Source organism: Physcomitrium patens, chromosome 6, assembly GCF_059467195.1.
Source record: "Physcomitrium patens ecotype Gransden chromosome 6, ASM5946719v1, whole genome shotgun sequence".
Taxonomy (NCBI): domain Eukaryota; kingdom Viridiplantae; phylum Streptophyta; class Bryopsida; order Funariales; family Funariaceae; genus Physcomitrium; species Physcomitrium patens.
The window spans coordinates 20,488,868-20,510,012 of NC_143415.1; the positions used below are offsets into that span (position 1 = coordinate 20,488,868).

General features: G+C 29.4%; 1 protein-coding gene across 1 annotated transcript; it reads left to right on the forward strand.

Moving 5' to 3' along the window:
* The first annotated feature begins 15,312 nt into the window (after positions 1–15,312).
* On the forward strand, positions 15,313–19,338 carry LOC112284065 (uncharacterized). Its single transcript, XM_024523581.3, has 9 exons — positions 15,313–15,517; positions 16,023–16,183; positions 16,561–16,617; positions 16,743–16,815; positions 17,026–17,183; positions 17,317–17,472; positions 17,772–17,996; positions 18,277–18,432; positions 18,671–19,338. Exons 2-9 carry the CDS (start codon positions 16,049–16,051, stop codon positions 18,788–18,790), a joined length of 1,080 nt encoding a protein of 359 aa, XP_024379349.1. The 5' UTR covers positions 15,313–15,517; positions 16,023–16,048; the 3' UTR covers positions 18,791–19,338.
* The last annotated feature ends 1,807 nt before the right edge of the window (positions 19,339–21,145 follow it).

Genomic DNA, 21,145 nt, shown 5'->3' on the forward strand with positions numbered 1-21,145 from the left:
TAATGATGGACCTTACTTACATAACCACCTTAAATCCTTTCTAGAATGTTTTATTGTGACTTCCATATAAACCATCAATCTAGCACCAATTCTAGAAACTTTTTAAATATGGCTCCAACTACCTATCTTTATACACCAATAATACAAATATCTTATCTATACTCTATTATAGTACTAAAATTGGCTTCGAATTCTAAGATATATGTGGTACAATGAAAATAACTATAAGCATTAAAATCTATTCTTTTAACACTTCTTCCATTTATTCTTTAAAATCTTTTGATAAAAGTTTAATAATAAATTTTACCTTCATATCCATTGTTTTATATTTTGTTTCAACTATAACATCTATTTCTTGAAAAGATTCAATCATTTGATGAACTTCTTTTAAATAAATTTATATAATTTTATTATTATCACTTAATCCAATAGATTCAATCAATTCTAAAGAATCATCCTATCTATTTTTTTTATAAATATCATTAATCTTTTTATTATCTTCTAATATATTAATTCATATAATTATTTATATATATATATATATATATAAAATCCTCAATCTTCTTTTATATAATACTTATATTTATCAAAAATATTGATAAATTCTATATAAAAGATACTTATATCTTCTAAAAGCATGTCTCCTTTTGTACTTCTATAATATCACTTTATAGTAGTATTTTTCAAAAATCCTTGAATTCTTTGATAATCCCTGACAATGGATTTTTTCTCAATTTGTTCCCATTTTTCTCATGAATTGAAGACATAATGAAAATTATACTACCTATCTTCTATTTTTATTAAAAATTTGTGCATAAACTAAACCATTATTAAATACCTTCATTTCAATTTAAGTTACAAAAATATATGGTTGCTTCAAAATCTAGAGATAAGATGTTGCATCTTGAACAAAAAATATTTACTCTAGTATAATATCACCAATTCAAATTTTCACATTTGAGCAAGCATCGTATAACTCATCTCAAGTATTAATAGCTATTTATATTGCTTATCCATGTTCCATATCAATTGGCCACCTTTGCTTTATGTAAAGATCCTTAGATATAAGATTTATCTCCAAATTGTGGTCAATTAAAGCAACAACCAACTCATCCTTATTTCCAATCTTCACCAATGCCTTCGTAATTCTTCTAATCCAATGCTTTTGAATATAATGACTTGAAACTTCTTTATTGTTATTATTTTGATCATTAAAATATACTCTTTGATCATGACTCATCTCCAATAATTATCAAATTTATCTTCTTCATCTTCATATGTGCATATATTAATAGTATGATTCAATCTAGCTTCATCTTTTGATTGTTTCTTTTACTTAATATTGTTAATAATAACATGATGGAATTTTTTCATAGCAATTCTCAAAATCTCTTTAAATATGAACTCCATCTTAGTATTTAGTACATGTTCTTCAAGTACTCCTTTTAAATATGTTGCTACCTCAATAAAAGAGAGTAGTTTATAAGTTATTAACTTATCTTTGCTTTCTATTTCTTTTATTTTTTCCTTCAATGTTGTTGAAGCATCTTCCATTGGTAATTCCTGTGAAGCCATCTCACAAGCCTTGTCTCTTTAAGTTTGTTTCTTAGAAGTACTTCCTTCTTTTGTATCTTCAAAATTTTTTAGTTTCTTTTCCTCCATCAAGGCTTTACATTAGCTCTTAAAAATATATACATAAATTGAAAGAGCCTCAATAGGATCTTTTCAACTTATTGTACCATATATTGTAACTATAGTTTTTAATAATGCTTACTAAGGTGTTTTTCCTTTTTACATCATAGAAATGATAAAAGTCCAAAATCTACTCATCTCAATATTTCCATCAAAATCATCATCTATCCTTGCACTATAACTTGTACTTTTTCATGTTGCTACTCCATATACTATTAAAGAGTTTTGAATCCATGCTCTTATACCTCCCTTATCAAAATTGGTTTAAAGCAGGTCCTCAATATCTTTTAATATCACCTATCCATTCTACCAAAAAACAACTCTTTGTTGCATCATATCATTAAATTTATTACAATCTTTTCTAATATGAAAAACATTGTCATATCAAATGTATCTTTATATATATCCTTATTTAGAAATAATCTTTAAATTATTTTTAAAAGTCTTCTCTTTCAATCTTGCCAATTTGATTTAAAGATCCTACATCCCATATATAATCTCTTCAATTTCCATATCTTCTTTTTTTGATGTAGATATTGGAGATTGAACAATTGGTATTATCTATTGTATTATATGCACTTGAATTTTAGATACATATTATTCCTATCCTTTTTTCTTTCTTATTTTGTAAGCAAACTCATAGCATCTTTAATATTTTTCTACTTCATTGTCAATCCTTCATCTTTTTCTTTGTCTTCAAGAGGCAACTCTAATTTTTCTTGTAATTCTCCATTGGTAGCTTGAAAAAATAATTCAATCTTATTTGATTCAAATATTAATCTTTCCACCTTTGATAATTAAGAATATTGCCTCTCAAGCTCCCTCAAAACTTTGTAGTTTGTAAATTCTGGTTAGGTCGCTCAATCCATTTTAAAAATGATTTTTCAGTAACTCAATCACTATCCTTCAAAAAATATTTTTCCTTTAGTATATGTGAAAATGTCTTCCATGAATCTCCAAAATTCTCCATAATTAATTTAATAATTTCTCTTATTTCCAGTATTGTAGCAAGTCCAAATAGCTTAATCATCTTCTTTTTAGAAACATGATTCAATTCTATTTCTTGTTATTGTATTATGTGTGTTCTTGCTTGAAAATGCATCAAGCATCTAGTTGTAGAGGGTGAGTAGAAATGCAATAACAATTCTACTAAGTATAATAGAAACTTAAATAAATTTTAAGTAAACCTTAATAATTCTAATTAAACTTTGACCAATTCAAAATAAATTTTAAGAAGTTATAAAAAAAAAAAAACACAAAACACAAAAAAAACACAAAAAAAATTCAAACTAATCTTAAAGAAAAATAATAAGAAATATTAAAGAAATATAAAAATAAACCTTTAAAGAAATAACAATAATCTTAAAGAAATATTAAAAATAATTTTTTTGAAGAAATAATAAAAAAATCTTTTAAAAATATTAAAAATAAAAATATTAACTAAATATTAATCAACCTTTAAATAAAATCCTAATTGAAATATTAATTAAGTCGTAACCAAATTCTAAATCAAATCCTAATGAACTCTTAATGAAATTTTAAATCCTAGATAAACCAAAGACAAATCCTAATCAATTTGTAATCAAGTTTTAAACCAAATTCTAAGAAAATCTTGATCCTAATCAAATCTTAGATCAAATCTTAAGTTCTAATTAAATTTTAGACAAATCCTAAATCAAATCTAAACAAAATTTTATCCAAAAAAATGAAACCTTAATAACTAACTAGACTTCTATCACTTACTTAAAGCAAAATAGAATCTTAATAACTAATGATCAAATTATTGATATCAATTCAAAATTTGCATACTTCTTAATATCTTGATTAAAAACAAGTATAAGAAAGATGAAATCAATTACACTTACCAATTGAGAGAAATGTAAGATAATCCAATCAAGTATTGAACGGCCTCCTATTCCAACGTAAATACTAAACTTCTAGCATTAATACAACCTTCTTGAACTTTTGAATTACTCTTAAATTTTATCTAAACATTGAAAATTGAATCTAGTATTAATACAAAAAAATTCATTTCAATCCAATTGATAGATTACTAAAGATGTTAAAAATACTCACTAACCTTCAAATTCCAATTTTTAAGACCTCAATCCACAAAAATCTTTATATACTTCGATGTAACCATTTAATTGATCTCAAAACTTTTACACACATTTAAAACTAGCACACCAATACATTGCCCAAAATTCACTTATATATATACCAAAAAATTCGAGAAATCCTCAAATTTGTAAATATATTTTTATTTTTTTAAATCAAAACCAATTGAAAATATTACTAATTTTAAAAATCCTTCAAAAACTCAATATTGATTCAATTGATATAAAACCAATGCTTAAAATTTGCTCTTCAAGTCTTTTATCAAATTCTATTCTTTAATCTATTAAAAAATCAAAAAGTTGCTGAATACACATAATTTTATGCCTCAATGTGTGATTTTAATCTAGGTTCACAATTCGTCATCTTTGGATATCAATTTTTGATAATTTGAGGTAAGTTTTAATTTATTCTATTTTTAATTTTCTTCTAAATATGCCAATATTAATTTCTTATTTCATTTATTTTGATTTGGCTCATTTATGCCTCTACAAAATAAATAGAAGTTCCTTCTACAAAAAAGTACCATTAAGATAAAAACTTTTACTACCTTTCTATCTTTTATTTTTATTTTTTTACTACATTTTTTTGCTTGGCTCTTCTATAATAACATCCATATTTCTATATTTTACTATATAATCATATTATCATATAACACCATATATAACATCTCAAATATTTTGAAATATCTCTTCTATCAAGTTAGTTAATTTTATTAACTATTGCTTATAATGCTTTGATTACCTAAGCTTCTTTGCAATAATTGCCCTGTTGTTGTTGCATAAATAATATAAATTCTTGAAACATATTTATGGTATTTGGATCAAAGTAGATATTTTAACGACTAGTAAAAAATCCACTTGAAGCTCAACTTAAAGATCCACTTGAAGCTCCATTCAAAGCTCTATCAAAAACTCCAAATCCAACCTTCTTGTTTTCTTGGGCTATTAGTTTCAATTAACCACTAATATAATTTAACACCTTCTACTTCAAATTTTCATGTTAGATTCACCACTTAAATCATATTATGTATTGTCTTGTTTGAAAATGCACCGAGTATCTGGCTATGGAAGATGAAGTTATATTTTATAAGTATTTAAAAAATCCTAATATATTTTTTTCATATAAAAAATGTAATTTAAATTTTAATTCAAAAGTGCTTAAAGCTAATACAAAGTACTCAAAAATACTCTTTTTAGTAACTTCAACAATGCACAAATTCCAATTGCCTTATTATTTTCACAATTAAACAATTTTGATTTTCTTTGTAAGTCCTAATCTTAATCAGTGAGCTTCAGCAAGTTGTAACTCCTAATTTGACCATCTACTTGATGCAAAATTTTGCATAAAAATGCTAATAAAAGTCTTTTATATGCTCAAGAAAATTCAATCCAATTCAACTTATAAATTATGAGAAAATATCCAAAAAATTGCATTGATATCACTTAGCTACCAACTTAAAAGTTGATACAAATATTTCAATAGTAATTTTTCCTTCTAAAATTATTAACTTGAATTCAAAACTAATATATAGCTTGATCTTTAAGTCTTCTAATACCATGCCAAATTTTATTTTTTTTCAACTTATAGATCTTTAGATATCATAGAAATCCTATGCAATCTCAACGTGCCAATTTCTAATACTGTTTTGTACCAAAAATCAGATATCTCTCAACTTCACTATTAGATTAATATAAAATTTTATGTACACTTAGCACATCCAATCAACCAAGTACTATCAAATTTTGAATTATAGATGTGACACCAATTGCACAAATTAGTCAAGAGTATTAATTTTAATTCCATTGCAAAAATTTAAAGTCATCAATACAAATCCTAATTTTGAATAATAATTTTAAAATCATTCCAAATCTTATGAAAATAAGATTTATGCTTTTAGAATGAGTTTAAAGCTAGCTCTCCAATTTTAGTTGCCAATTTCGAAATGTATACATACTTTGCTTTAGGTGGCCGTTTTAGTGGCTAGAAGTTTGATTTTGACCTTGTACTACAAACAGTCAATCCTTGGATATCAATCTAATCTATTCTAAGGATTTTTTAGTCCAAATCTACCTTCAATTTAATACTAGTATGAATCATATTAATTTTTTATTTCTTCTACCTTATTTTTATTAATTTATGGTTTTTTTAAGGCAGTAAAAGAATTTCTATAATTAAAAGGCAAAATTATTAATCAACCTTTAATCTACTAGCTATTAAGACAAGAAATAAACTAAGGGCTTTTATAAAAGCCATGTTTAAATTTAATGAATTTTTATTGAACCAAAATGATTAGATATTAATGAAATAATTTATTTTTTATTATATTTTTATTATATAGTCATGTTATAGTATAATAGTGTTTTGAATCATTGCCAAGTCCACTAAAATATGTTCTTATCAAGATTCAAATTCAAGATCATTTATTGACCAAAAAAATAATAAGATTTATTAGACGCTTTTTCTAAATAATCTTATCTTATATGAAAAGAAAAAAATATTTCTTTTAATTAATAACAAATAATTTTCTTAAAAAAAAATATTTTTAATTTCAAGCTATTAAATCAACACTAATTGTTGATTCAACTTTTATTAAGCAAGTTTAGTAAAGTATGTCTTTTGATTCTCTTATTTGAGATATTAAAGAAAATCTTTCAAAGTCTAACGATACTTCTAAGTTTGAATTCAAGAAAAATCTATTGTATTTCAAGGGATGCTTATATGTTCTAAAAGATGAAGCTCGATTACATATTCTTCTAGCTTATCATGAACTTCCAATAGTAGCATATTTTTGATATAATAAAATTTTGAAATTAATATCTAGGAATTTTTAATGGCCCTCAAATATAGAAGGCAGTGTCAGAATAGAGAGAGTTAAGCCTCAAGAAAGCACTGTGCTTTTAGCTGCTACTAATTGCTAAATTAAGTCTTGAGATAAGAAAGCCCAAGTTTGTATATGTGTATAATACTTTTAGGAGAAATTATACCAAATATATAATTCTTAAGTTCCCAAAAAATCCAAAATATCTTAAAAAACTATAAATCTTTATATATCTTTATAAGATATTATTTCCAAACTTCAAAAAATTCATATCTTCCAATCGAACCATTCAAATATACTCAAATTTTATATGAAGTACTAATGTACTTTAAAAAACTACTACAACAAATTTTAATTACAAATTCATTACAGATCTTAAGATATCACCAAAATCCTAACAATAGCTTCAAATCCTAGTTTTTATACACTCATATACAATTTTCTTCATATCTCACAAACTAAGTACTTAAATGCCACAAAATTTACATGAATAACTTTTTAATACAATAATCTACCTTCTTCAAAAGGTTTGAGCTCAAAATTCGTCTAGAAACTCAAGATATGGGTCCAACCATTACTATGAATAAAATCACTTACTTAGTGCTTTTGATTTGGATGCACTGACTTCAACTCTCTATAACTTTTTTATCCAAATTCCAAATTCATCAAACAGTACATGAAAAATGTAGTCAAAAAAGTCTTCTCTCCAACTCTAATCTCTGATCCTTCGTTGCTCTTTGTAAACGTATGTTATGCCCCATAGAGTGAAAATAGGTATGAAATTGATACCTTAACTTTAAGCACCAATAACTCCTTCATAAAAACTCCAAATCACACAAAATTTATATCCTATCCGTATCCAAAAACCTAAACTTGCTGATTCAAGCGTCAAAAGCTTGAATGCCTTCAAAAGTGAAATCCTAATCCCTAATAAGACCTCGGGCAGCCTCCTTGAAGCCCATTGGACATGGCCTTCGACCAATAGGAATGAAGATTCCCATTTCTTACCTTCATCCAACTATGCCTTTCTTTCATCCCTTCTAATAAGCCTCCTACTAATTTAGATTTTCATCTTTAGGCTCTAATCTCCTCTCAAGGCTTTATACTAAACATTTAGGTCTTATAATTTTTTAAATACTATAATCAAAATAGATAAAACTCAAAATACAGTTTTTTATATCCAATTTATTTAAATTAATTTATTAACCATTCTAACATACACCAAGACTTATAATCATATTATATGTTCTAATTAATTCTTACATGCTATAAGCAATTATAGTACAACAGTAATCAAAGATTTTATATAAGCTTGTGATATTCCTTTAAAATCAAAAACTCCTCATCATCAACCTTAAAGACTTTTTCAACTATTATCTATTTTTAAATAACTATAAACTTTTATTTTATGGATTTTATTATAGATCTTTCAATCATAGGTTCTTATGAATCTATATTTGTAATAGTAGCTTGTTTCACTAAGATGGCATATTTTATACCATATACAAAATCTATTACAGGTGAAGAAACTGCCAAACTTTTATTTCACAAAATCTACTATTATCATAGATTGTCTAAAGATATTATATCAGATAGGAGAACTCAATTTGTATCAAGATTTTGAAGAATGCTTTTTAAGATTTTAAAGATAGACATATAACTATTTTTGACTTTCTATCTTTAAATTCATGGATAACCAAAGCATATAAATCAAGTTTTAGAATAGCATTCGAGGTGTACCATCAACTACTAATAAGATGATTGAACAATTCTTTTTTATTAATAGAATTTATTAATAATAATATAATACATTCTTCTACTCAAACTTTTTTTTTATTAATTGTGATTATCATTCATAACTTGGTGCTTTTGACTTTTTTAAAATTAATAATTTTACAACAAAAGATTTGATAAATCATTTATTTGAGTTATATATAATAATAAAGGTGCAGCTAAAAGAGGTTTAAGAACAACAAATGAGTAACGCAAATGCTTATTTTACAAGCAACAATCTCATTCCTATGTTAGTAATAAAATATGATTACTTCATTGTAATATTAAAACCATTTTTTCTTGTGACAAGTTGAATTATTGTAGACTTCAACCATTTCTTATTTATAAATAATTCAATCCAATTGCTTATCTATTATATTTATTAGAATCTATAAAAATCCATTTTATATTTTAAATACTTTTTTTAGAGCCATATAAGATACTAAATATTTCGAAAGAAAAGACAAATATCACCACCTCTTATAGAAGTGGATAATAATCAAGAAATTGAGATAGAAGAAGTCTTAGACTTAAGATGACACCAACATAGGTTTGAATATCTTATTCATTGGCATGGATATGATATTAATAAATACACATGAAAGCCAAAAAAAAACTTACAAATGTAGCAAAGAAGGTAAAAGCTTTTCATCAAGAACATCCATCAAAATCAAGATGAAAGATAACAAATCTTTGCTATAAAAGAAATACAATTTAAAAAAGATTACATTCTATCTTCTATCCTTATTTGTAATTTTTGTATAATTGTAGAATTAAGGAGATAAAAAATCAACAGCCAACAGATTCAAGTAAAGTGCTATCATTTACTAAATTATTAGACAAAAAATTATAATTATCACAATCTTTAAGATGGCATTATAGGAATGAAGGCCTTCAAGAGTGATATGTTTTTCTTTGAATAGATAGCAAGTTACAATGCATTTATTATCATGACCTATGAAGAGAGTCTTGATATTGGGTGATTTTATTAGAGATATAAACAATCCCTAATGGTGTTACAAATGATTTTTTTGAAAGAAATTATGAAGGTCTCAACAATGATCAAATAATAAGGTGGACTTTTTGTGATAGAATAGAACATTATCGATGATTGAGACAACTTATCAACTATCTTTGAAGGGGATAAAGATCATAGTATATAACAAATATAATTTTTTATATCTTAGACTTCCTTGACATGTGATCATTGCTCGTTGTGGAACTTGTCAATAGAATGAAAAATAATATCATGGACATATATTAATTATTATTATTATTTAGGTAATATAAGTAAATAAAAGTAAATAAAAATAGATTAATTTTATAATATCTTCTAAAAAAGCTTATTAGAAGATTTATAGATGTTATTTTGATTTTATATGTATTTCTAGTTGATTGATAGATTAAAAACTTGATCAATAAATTAACCATGTACCATACATATTAATAGCTTGTAAAACAAGCTAATTATGTGGCACCATGTAGAAAACCTGTCTTGTAAGTTAAGACACATGTTGTGCAAAGTCAATAAGTTTTAGAAGTCTTATTGAATGTCACTACGTAGCTCTTAGATAGATAATATATATAGAAGCAAGAATGAAGCTTTTTTCACTTTTATCAATTCTATCCTTGTTTCTACTCTAGTTTCAAGAAGTCTCTAGTTTTCTTATCTTTTGGTAATAGTCATTTCAGTTTTTCTTTAATATACATACTTCTTTATTTCTATTTTATTATATTTCTTTGAAAAAGTCTTATTTTTTTATTTTTTTTATTGAGTTTTTATCTCTAATACCTTAACATTTAATACATATTTTTCCAATACTTCTTTTAGATCTATAGCTGCTTCAATATTAGAGAGTAGTTTATAAGTTATTATTTAGTTTTATTTTTTGTCTCTTTTACTTTTTTTTCTAATATTATTGAAGTATCCTTTGTAGGCAAATCTTGTGAAGTTGTCTCACAAACCTTGTCTCCTTGAGTTTGATTTTTAGAAGAATTTCCTTCTCTTGTATCATCAAGATTATTTCATTTTTTTTTCTTCCATCAAGGCTTTATGTTGGCTCTTAGTAATATATGCATGAATTGAAAGAACTTCTATAAGATTTTTTCAACTTCATAGATCGCATATTATTGTTACAATTCTCAATAATACTTTTTGAGGTATTTTATATATATATATTATAAAATAACAAAAGTCCAAAATTTACTTCTCTCTATACTTCTATCAAGATTATCATCTATCTAACACTATAACTTGTACTTTCTTGTATTGCTATCATATATGCTATTAAAGAATCTTGAATCCTAACTCTCATACCTCCCTTAACAAAATTGGTTTAAAAAAGGTCCTCCATATCTTATAATGCCATCTTTCTATCTTTATAGAAAATAATTCTTTATTGCACCATATCATTAAATTCATTAGAATCCTTCTTAATATGAAAAATATCGTTACATAAAATATATCTTTATATATACCTTTATTTAAAAATAGTCTTTAAATTATTTGTAGAAGTCTTTTCTTTAAGTCTTACAAATTTGATTTGAAGATCCCACATTTCACAAATAATTTCTTCAACTCTCATATTTTCTTTTATTGATGTATATGCTGAAGCTTGAACAATAAGCATTATTGGTTGTTTTGTATGTACTTGAATTTTAGATATTTATACTATTTTTGAAATATTAATCCTATCCATTTTTTTTTTATATTTTGTAAGCAAATCTATTGCATCTTCAACATTTCTCCATTTCATTGTCAATTCTTCATCTTCTTCTTTATCTTTAAGAAGCAATTCCAATTTTATCTATATCTTATAAGAATATATTTTCTATTGTACCTCTATAATTTTCCTTTATAATAGTACTTCTTCAAAATCTTTGAATTTTACAACAACTCTTTACAATAGATCCTCTCTCAATTTTTTTTTAATTTTTTTCATAATTTAGAGATACTATTAGAAATTATATTGTTATTTTTTATCTTTAGAATAAATTAGTGCATAAGTTGAACCATCATCAAATATCTTCATTTTAATCTATGTTGCAATAATGTATGGTTGCCCCAAAATAAGAAGATAAGATGTTGTATCTTATATAAAGAAACTTTGTTCCATTGCAACATCACCAATTCAAATTTTTATATCTAGATAAATACCATACAATTCATCTCATATATTTTCAATTGCTTATATCATTCATCCATACTCAAAATCAATTAGCCACCTCCTTTGCTTATAAAGATTTTTAGACATAAGATTTATTTTTAAACCATAGTAAATAAAAGCAACAAACAATTCATCTATATTTCCAACCTTCACCAATGCCTTTGTAGTTGTCCTAATTCAATGCTTTCAAATATAATGACTTGAATTTATTTATTTATTTATTTATTTATTTATTTATTTATTTATTTATTATCACTTTGATCATCAAAATAAACTCTTTGATTATAATTCTTTCTTTTACTTGCAAATTATTTATAATAATTATCAAATAAATATTTTATATTCTCATATATATATGTATTAATAACATGACTCAATCTAACTTCTCCCACTAATTACTTCTTTTGTTTAATATTGTCAATAATGATATCATAAAATTCTTTCTTGGTATTTTCAAAATCTCCTTCAATGTGAATTTAATCTTAGCATTGAGTACATATTCTTCAAGTACCCTCTTTAAATCTTCTATTGCCTTAATATCAAATTATATTTTAAATATTGACAACTTATCTTTGTTTTTTATATTTTTTAATTTTTTTTTAATATTACCAAAATATCCTTCATTGATAATTCTTATAAAGCCATCTCATAAGTCTTGTCTCCTCAAGTTTGTCTTTTGGAAGTACTTCATTCTCTTCTATTTTTAGAATCTTTTTTTTTCTTCTATCAAAGCCTCATATTAGCTGCTAGCAATGTATGCATGTATTCAAAGAGTTTCTACAGGATCCTTCCATCTTATAAGTCTATAAATTATAGCAATAGTTTTCAATAATACTTCTCATAGTATCTTTTTCTTTTGCATTGTAGAAATAGAAAAAGACCAAAGTCCACTTAGTTCAATATTTCCAATAAAATCTTATTTCTTATCATCATTCACTATAGTATCATAACATATAGCTTCTATTGCTATAATCCTATATGTAGTCAAATTATCTTTAACTAATATTTTCATATCTCCTTTACTAAAGTTGATTTGGAAAAGATCATAAGTATTCTTCAATGACTTTTCTATCTTTTTAAATAATAATGCTTTGCTGCATCATTTCATTGAATTCACTACAATCTTTTCAAGAATAAAAAAAATATTACACCAAATACATCTTTGTACATATCTTTGTTTAAAAGTAGCCCTTGAACCATCTATAGAAGTCTTTTCTTTAAGCTTTGCAAATTTGATTTGAAGATCTCCCATTCCATGTATAATTTCTTCAAGTTCCATATCTTCTTTCTTTGATGTAATCATTGGAGGTTGGACAATAGATACTATTGGTCATGAAATAGGCACTTGAATTTTAGATATCCATATAATTCTTTGAACACCAACCCTATCCTTTCTCTTTTCCTTCTTTGTACATAATCCTATAACATCTTCAATTTTTCTCTATTTTTTTGTCAATCCTTCATCTTCTTCATTATTTTTAAGAAGAACCTCAAAATTTTCATGCAATTCTCCATTAATTGCTTGAACAAACAATTTAACCTTGTTTGATTTTAATATTAACTTTTTTACTTTTGATAATAAAAATTATTGCATTTTAAACTTCTTTAATAATTTTATACCTTGTAAATTATTGTTAGGCCATTCAATCCATTTTAAGAATGATTTCTTAATAACTCAATCAATATCGTCAAAGAAATATTCATACTTTAATGCATATAAAAAAATCTTCCATAAACTTCCAAATTTTTCTATAATTGACCTTATATGCTTTCTTATCTCTGATACTATAGTAAGTTCAAATAATTGAATTATTTTCTTTTCTAAAATATGATACAATTTTATTTTTTATACATAACATCTCAAATATTTAAAAATATTCTTTCTATCAAATTAATCAACTTTATTAATCATTGCTTGCAATGCTTTCATTGCTAAAGTCTTCTTGAAATTAATGCTCTATTATTATTGCATAAATAATATGAATGCATGAAACATATCTATGGTATTTGGATCGAAATACATATCTTGTTCTCTAATAAAAAACCTATTTGAAGCTCTACTTGAAGCTCCATCTAAAGCTCTACAAAAGCTCTACTTGTACATCCACTCAAAGCTATAGCTTCCATCTTCTTGCCTTCTTTTTCTATCAAATCAAAATAAGAATGAATAAAATTCAATACCTTTTACTCCAAAATTTTATGTCAAGTTCACCATTTATATCATATTACAAGTCTTCTTGTTTGAGAATGCATTGAGTACTTGACTATGGAAGGTGAAGTCATATGTTAAAATTATTTAAGAAATCTTAATAAGTTTCAACCATTAAGAAGGAAGAAATTTGAATTCTAATATAAAAGAAATTAAAGCCAATGCAAAGTATTCAAAAATACTCTTTTTAATTACCTTAAGAGAATACAAATTCTAATTGTCTTGTTATTTGCCTTTTTTTGCAACTTCTAATTTTTTTCTCCAAATTTTAATTCTAGGCAACGAGCTTCAACTTACTATAATTCCTAATCCAACCATCTAGTTCATATAAAAAAAATTATACTAGTAAAACAATATGTCTTCTATAAATTCAAAAAATTAACTTCAGCTCCAAATTGGTGTTTAGTTTAATATATTATACTACTAAAACCACACCAAATTCCTCTTTGTTTCAATAAGTAGATCTTCAAATATTGCAAAAATCCTATCCAACCTTAAATTACCAACTTCCACTATGTCCTTGCACTAATAACTAAATATCTTCTAATTACATAGTTAGAATAATATGAAAGTTCACACAAAATTAGCACATCCATTCAACTGCATATTGACAAAATTTGAACCATAGATATTGTATGCATCTCACAAACTAGTTGATAGTGCCAGTCCTAATTTTATTGCATAAATCCAAAGTTACTAATACAAACCTTGACTTTGCACAATGATTACAAAGTCATTTCAAAATCTATAAAAATAAGCTTTATAACTCTAAAATAAACTTGAAGCAACTTGGAATTTAAGACTTCTTACTTTCTCATTTAAATATAAAGATCTTTTTATTTTTTAATCAATTTTAATATTAAAATATAATAAATTATTTACAAAAGATACAATAATAAAGAAAATAAAAGATTAGGCTCTATCCAAATCTTAGTGAATAGATCATTATAAGATTAAAAAGTAGAGATAATATGTTAAATGAGTCTTTATTTACTAGACATGACAAACAAGAATAATATTGGCAATAGCAGAAAAAGTATCCAACTAATACCTTATGTTAGACAAACAAAAACAATTCAAGTAGCTTCTTGAATCAAAATATTTCAATAAACCTAAAACCTTCAATAGTACCTCTAATTACTTATGAATAATTTTGTGTTTCTTTTTAAAAAAAAAAATCTCAAACCATAAATTCTACATCTCTTCTATCAATATTTTTAAAACTCCCAACATTTGGTTGTCTTCACTCATAACTATTCACACAATTTGATGTATCCACCCATCATCTCTGTCACACATGGATTACCACAAACAAACAAATGAAGTAAAAAAAGGTTAGATGAGGGCAAGATACAAAAATCGGATAATGTCTTGCTTAATAACGTTTTCTTGTTGAACAGCGGATGATGGTAACGTTCATCCATCCAAATGATGCAGTATATGATTCGTTCATCTAACTTGGGGGCTTTCTCATCTCGTCGTAGCAGGAAGGAAACTAGCAGAGAGTAAACCTTCTTCCGCAGCTTTCGAATCCTTCGCTGTTGTTGTTGCAGTGTCGCGGCGCAATTGTTGCTGCATGCACTTCGTTCGTGGAGTGGAGTGGAGTGGATGCTTCCCCTCTTTTTCCTTCTTCACTTCACGCACTTCGACGCACTCGAGTATCTTCTCTTGCACCCTCCACTTTGGCAACCTCTCGCACAGTTGAGGTTCTCGGATCCTCCCACTCGGATTTCGTACCAGGTGATTTTTTCAGCAGTTGTTGAACCGATTGGTTGGAGATGAATGCCTCGCTTAGATGTTATCAGTTTCACGAATTCTGGAATTATGGGCTGTCTGAAGCAGTGCCTCTCCGCTCTCAACAGATGAATTTAGGGTTTTTGTTGTTTTTTTTACTCTGGGGGAAGCGTTGTATTCTTGTACAGTGTTGCAATTCTGTTTGTCAGTGTTACGAATGTGGTTGTGGTTTGAGGACGTTTCTTCGAAAAATATCGATGACTTCCATGTATGAGAAATGTTAGCTCGAGGTTTGGTAGTGGTTATAGTTTGTCGAGAATGGCGAGGTTTAGTGTTGTTTATATTTTTTTTATTTTAGGTCTTGCGATGAGCTATGGACCCTATATTCTTTGAAGTGAAAGAACACTTACATACCTGATAGTCATTGTTGGTTTTCGAAGTGCATAAAATTGCAGCTTGTCAATTTCGGAGGGCATTTGGGTGTTGATTCGGAGCTATTTTAGGTTTGCAGGTGCTTTCTTTCTGGAGCTAACGAGAATGGCCGCGAAGAGGGAAGGTGAGGTCGATGATTTGGCTCTGGTTTCGAAGCGGCAGCGCACCGATGGAGGATCTTTAGTCCCCGTGAGAAGTCCAGCTTCCCAGGCTGGCAATCAACTCAGTACAACTGTGGAGGTAATACTATTTTCAATTGTCACTTGATGCAACCTTCGTCTTGTTTCAATACTTATTCAAGTTCGGTGTTTTCCCAATGGCCAGTAAATGCCCCATAGAAAATAACCCTTCATGAGGAGAAGGGTATGGGAAATGAGTGATACTTTGATTGTTTTTTTCACTCTTGGTCTTAATCCTCCATGTAGTAACCCTAGTTCATCTTCGCATCCTTCAATTTTACATTTTGAATTTGAATCAGGAGGCACCCGCACATTCTAGCTGGAGGAACTCTTGTTTAATAAGGAATATGTGGTGAACTTTCATGAGCGGAAGTCTTTTTGATTTTCCTTTCAGCGCAGATTTTTAATATTCAATTTGAAATTGTGTTGATATTTCAGGGTATTAAACGGACGTCCAGCCTCGATGCTCCCATTATGCTGCTTACGGGCCACGGAGTATGTTTTTAACTTGAATCATATTGTTTAATGTTAATTTTTCTTCATTTCAAAGCCTATTCGTTTTGTGCTCTGCGTACATCGGCTTTTTACAACTTAACATCGTTGTTTTTGTTTTCGTGCAGGGTGCTGTGTATACTATGAAGTTCAACCCTCAAGGCACAGCAATAGCTTCTGGATCGCATGACAAGGATATCTGTAAGTTTCTCTTCAAAGTGAAAAGTTTTCTGGAAGGTCTATGAGGGCTCAATTCAAGTACACTTTGCTTGTTCTCTGGCCTAATGTGTTTTTATTTTATTTTTTATTTTTTATTTTTAACTTTATGACCGCAAGGATATACCTGTTTTCGTGTTTAGGATTATCGTTTTTTCAGTAGTGTTTGTATCTGCCTGAAACATGGGGTTGCAGTTTTGTGGAATGTGCAAGGTGATTGTGACAATTATATGGTGTTGAAGGGACACCGCAATGCCGTTTTGGATCTTTGCTGGACTAGTGATGGGCAACACATCATCTCAGCTAGTCCAGATAAAACAGTGCGCGCATGGGATGCAGTTACCGGGAAACAGGTGTGTTTCTTGTTTTTGGGCATAAAAAGATGTGCGAGTTCGTGGATACAATGTTTGTATTATACTTTCCTATACATGTTTTACCAGAACCATCAACTCGAAATTCACTTTTCCTCATCTTAACTTTCTGCAGATTAAAAAGATGGCAGAGCATTCATTATATGTGAATAGTTGTAGCGCTGCTAGGAGGGGACCACCACTTATAGTTAGCGGCTCGGATGATGGTACTGCTAAATTGTGGGATATGCGCCATCGCGGTTGCATCCAAACTTTCCCAGACAAATATCAGGTTGGTTTCATCTACTAGCTTGTTGCTCGCCCGTCGATACTAAAGGGAATTTTTCTGAACTCATAATATTCCGATATACACTGGAGTGATGACTATTTTGGTGGTAAGACTTAGAACTAGTTCCACTGGCCAGGTATTGATTTTCAATGTAGCATGAGGCTGCTACATGGGTGTCTTTTAGTCGGGCCAGTTTGAAAGTCAAACTGTATACCTTGAATCTTGTGGGCGTTGGCTATGATTCAACGTCAATGGCATTAGTGATGTTCCTGATCCACTCAGTAATCGGTACGGTGAAGCAGGTTACAGCAGTAGCATTCTCTGATGGCGCAGACAAAATCTTCAGTGGAGGTATTGATAACGATATCAAAGTATGGGACCTCCGCAAGAATGAAGTGGCCATGAAGCTACAAGGGCACACCGAGACCATAACTAGCATGCAATTGAGCCCGGATGGATCCTATCTTCTTACCAACTCCATGGATTGCACGTTGAGAATCTGGGACATGAGGCCATATGCACCTCAGGTTGGTTGTCTTGTTATTTATTGGATGGGAGCTTTTCATCCTCCATTCCCATATGTAACCTCGTCAATTTGCCTTTTTTTTTTTTTTTTTTTTTTTTTTTTAATGCAATGTCTTTAAGCCAATCATCATTGTTTCCAAGTTTTTTGCAGCCTTCCTTTTTTACCTATATTACATCACTCTGGGCCTGCAATGGGTCCCAATAGAGGGAGGTGGCTTTAAAATGTAGTCTCTCTTTACAGAATGATACTCTTTTTTTAATTGTAATTTGCTCCGATTGCAGAATCGATGTGTGAAGATATTCACGGGTCATCAGCACAATTTTGAAAAGAACTTGCTGAGATGCAATTGGTCACCAGATGGCCAGAAGGTGACATCGGGCAGTGCAGACCGCATGGTGTACGTTTGGGACACTACATCTCGAAGAATCTTGTACAAGGTATGCACTCATATGAGTCACACTAGATGTTAGATCTGTGGTCTAGTTGCTTTTAGCTTTCAGTCTACTTAGTATCATTCAACCAACTTCATTATTTGTTCATATGCTTATGATCAGCACGGGCCTTTTCTTTTACCCACCTGCAGTTCAACAACCTTTTTGTTGCGTCTTAGAATGAAGTCGAGCAATTCTAAGATGGTCAAATGCTTATGGATCTTGTGTTGGCGTCTGGTTGCAGCTTCCTGGACATTCAGGTTCCGTAAATGAGGCCGTGTTTCATCCAAAGGAACCTATTATTGGGTCATGTGGTAGTGACAAGCAGATCTATTTAGGAGAAATCGATCCTACTGTTAGATAGAGCATTGGAACTTTGCCCCATCGAGGAAAATCCTGAGTCCTAAGTGTGGTCGCAGCATCGTCCACGCCTTGTTGACTGGAGCAAAGTACGAACTTTGGACACCATGCAAAAAAGTCCAATTTGTGGTGTTAGCAACACTTCTATGCATCCCTCAGACTGGTCTATGGCACTAGAAGGCTTTCCATCATCTGGATACTAAGGCTGGAGCAATCCAGTCCCTCCTAAAACTCTATCGAGTTCCCTTTGAGAGCATCTTTCTCTGAACATGCGACAACATGGTGGAGGATGGGATACGCCTGATCTTGGGAAAATGTACAAACTTAGCACTTGAAAACCATCTCGCATGTGTAAGAAACAGGTTTTTTGTGAACGTCGGGACTGATTGGCTTCCATGGGTTCATGCCCTAAAGCTATGTCCATATTAATCTCCTTGAGCTGATCAGCGCTTGTGTTTTTTAGTCTAAAGCCGTGCCTCTTGGAAGTGAGATTGAGTGTAATAAGCATTTAATAAATCAATGCTATACCACGGTGCATCAGACAAGTTTAAATCCCTCTGGTCGCCCTTTTCCATCAGGTTGCGTGCTTTGCTTTGTGTAGTAATTTGTTCCAATTCTGATAATCTCGAATTTTACTTTTAAGTTTACTTGGTGTGCTCTGATTTTAAGTCCGCTCATCGTACTTAACGCTTACTAATAAGGGTATCTCTGATTGGCAAGCCCTAGGTCAGTATATGCACCATGACCAGTAGTGCCTTGAAAATAATACTCTGTCACGTCTCTGCAATTTGCTATCCTGTTGCCTCAAATCACAGCTGCTTCGTCTGACTTCTACGTATGAAGTGAGTAGAGTGTGGCAGAGTAAACGACAAACTTGTCCTACAATGGGAGTTTTAACAGTTAGGTTTAGATTTCTGGCCAGTATATATATATATATATATATATATATAGAAATAAAGGGTGGTCACAGTAAATGTTTCCAAGGAGATTGCATTGCGTGAGTTGAGACAGGCGTCTCAAGTCAAAACTGAAGTGGGTCCTTCTGGAAGTTGTTTGAATCTTCCTTCAATTAAGAATAATCCTCTGAAAGTTTAGAACCCGTAAACACTGAAATTTGCACAATCAAGTGATTGCAGAAACTTGGTACCTAATAACAAACAAAGTACCATCATTGACATTTCAAAAAGCAAGGTCTCAGCCGGGTATCTATTGTTGTGTTACTTCTTATAACAATGATGCTGAATGTACAAATCACCAATCAATTTTGGTGTACCAAGCTGACCTGCACGCTCAGGCGTTTGAGTGTTTTTCTCTAGACGATGAACATGCAAATTGTCTTTTTCTGCGAATCCTACATGCTTGGCTTAAGACAAAATATGATGTCTGTCCACCAGATTACATCAATAAATGCATGGTTGAATGTTCAACTTCTGTGTTGGTCACGGCAACCTCGAGATTTTATTGGTTGCTCATATTCTAACAATCTGTATGTTTGGTTCCTATTTAAAAAACAAAAACAAAACTAGTGGTTGTTGTTAACTATACATAAACGAAATATTTTGAATACAGATCAATGACGCAGAGATTTTGGGTCAAGAATGGTTTGAAATATTTAAACGTTTTGTATCGTTTCGGAATGTCAACATACTGGATTCTCTGATGAGCCCTACCATCCTAATCTGACACCTAATACGGTGTCGATTATAGAGCACCAACTCACCATCACAAAATGTTGAGCTCTACAGCTCAAAAGGCAACATTTCAACTAAGAGAGGTTCTTATGACCTTGGTTTCTAGTTCAACTGTTTCAAAGACAACTCTTAGGGTTTACACAATGCCAATAGATAACTGCACAACAACTCAATCAAGGCTTTTACTGCGAGATGAGAGGATAGATTCTTGTGACACTGCCTTGGAATGTGTTAAGGTTGCGAAGAACAGACCAGCTGCGCAGCCTGCCAGGCACCCATACTTAACAACATCTGCATTAGAATTCAATTCCGTCAAAGTACTGCCGTCACGACGCGAGGTACCGCGTTCGGTACAATGTACATCTCTCTCCCAGATACTGACAACAATGACACACCCCTTCCGGAAGATAGTCAAGATTTTGGGTATTTAATTTACCGAAATTGGGTATAGTTTAGAGCAGCTTGCTCGTAATAGGCACATCGAATCGCTTATCACACTAAAGACGAAACCATGACAAACAAGAAGCAGGAGTCGAAAAGAAAAAGAAAAAACGAAACTCAATATAATTAAAGCAAAAACAACACACACCGTAAACAAAGCATTATGTTTAAGGAGCAGCAATTACGCTCCATGACGACGATGTACTCTTAAAAATAAAAATAAAACG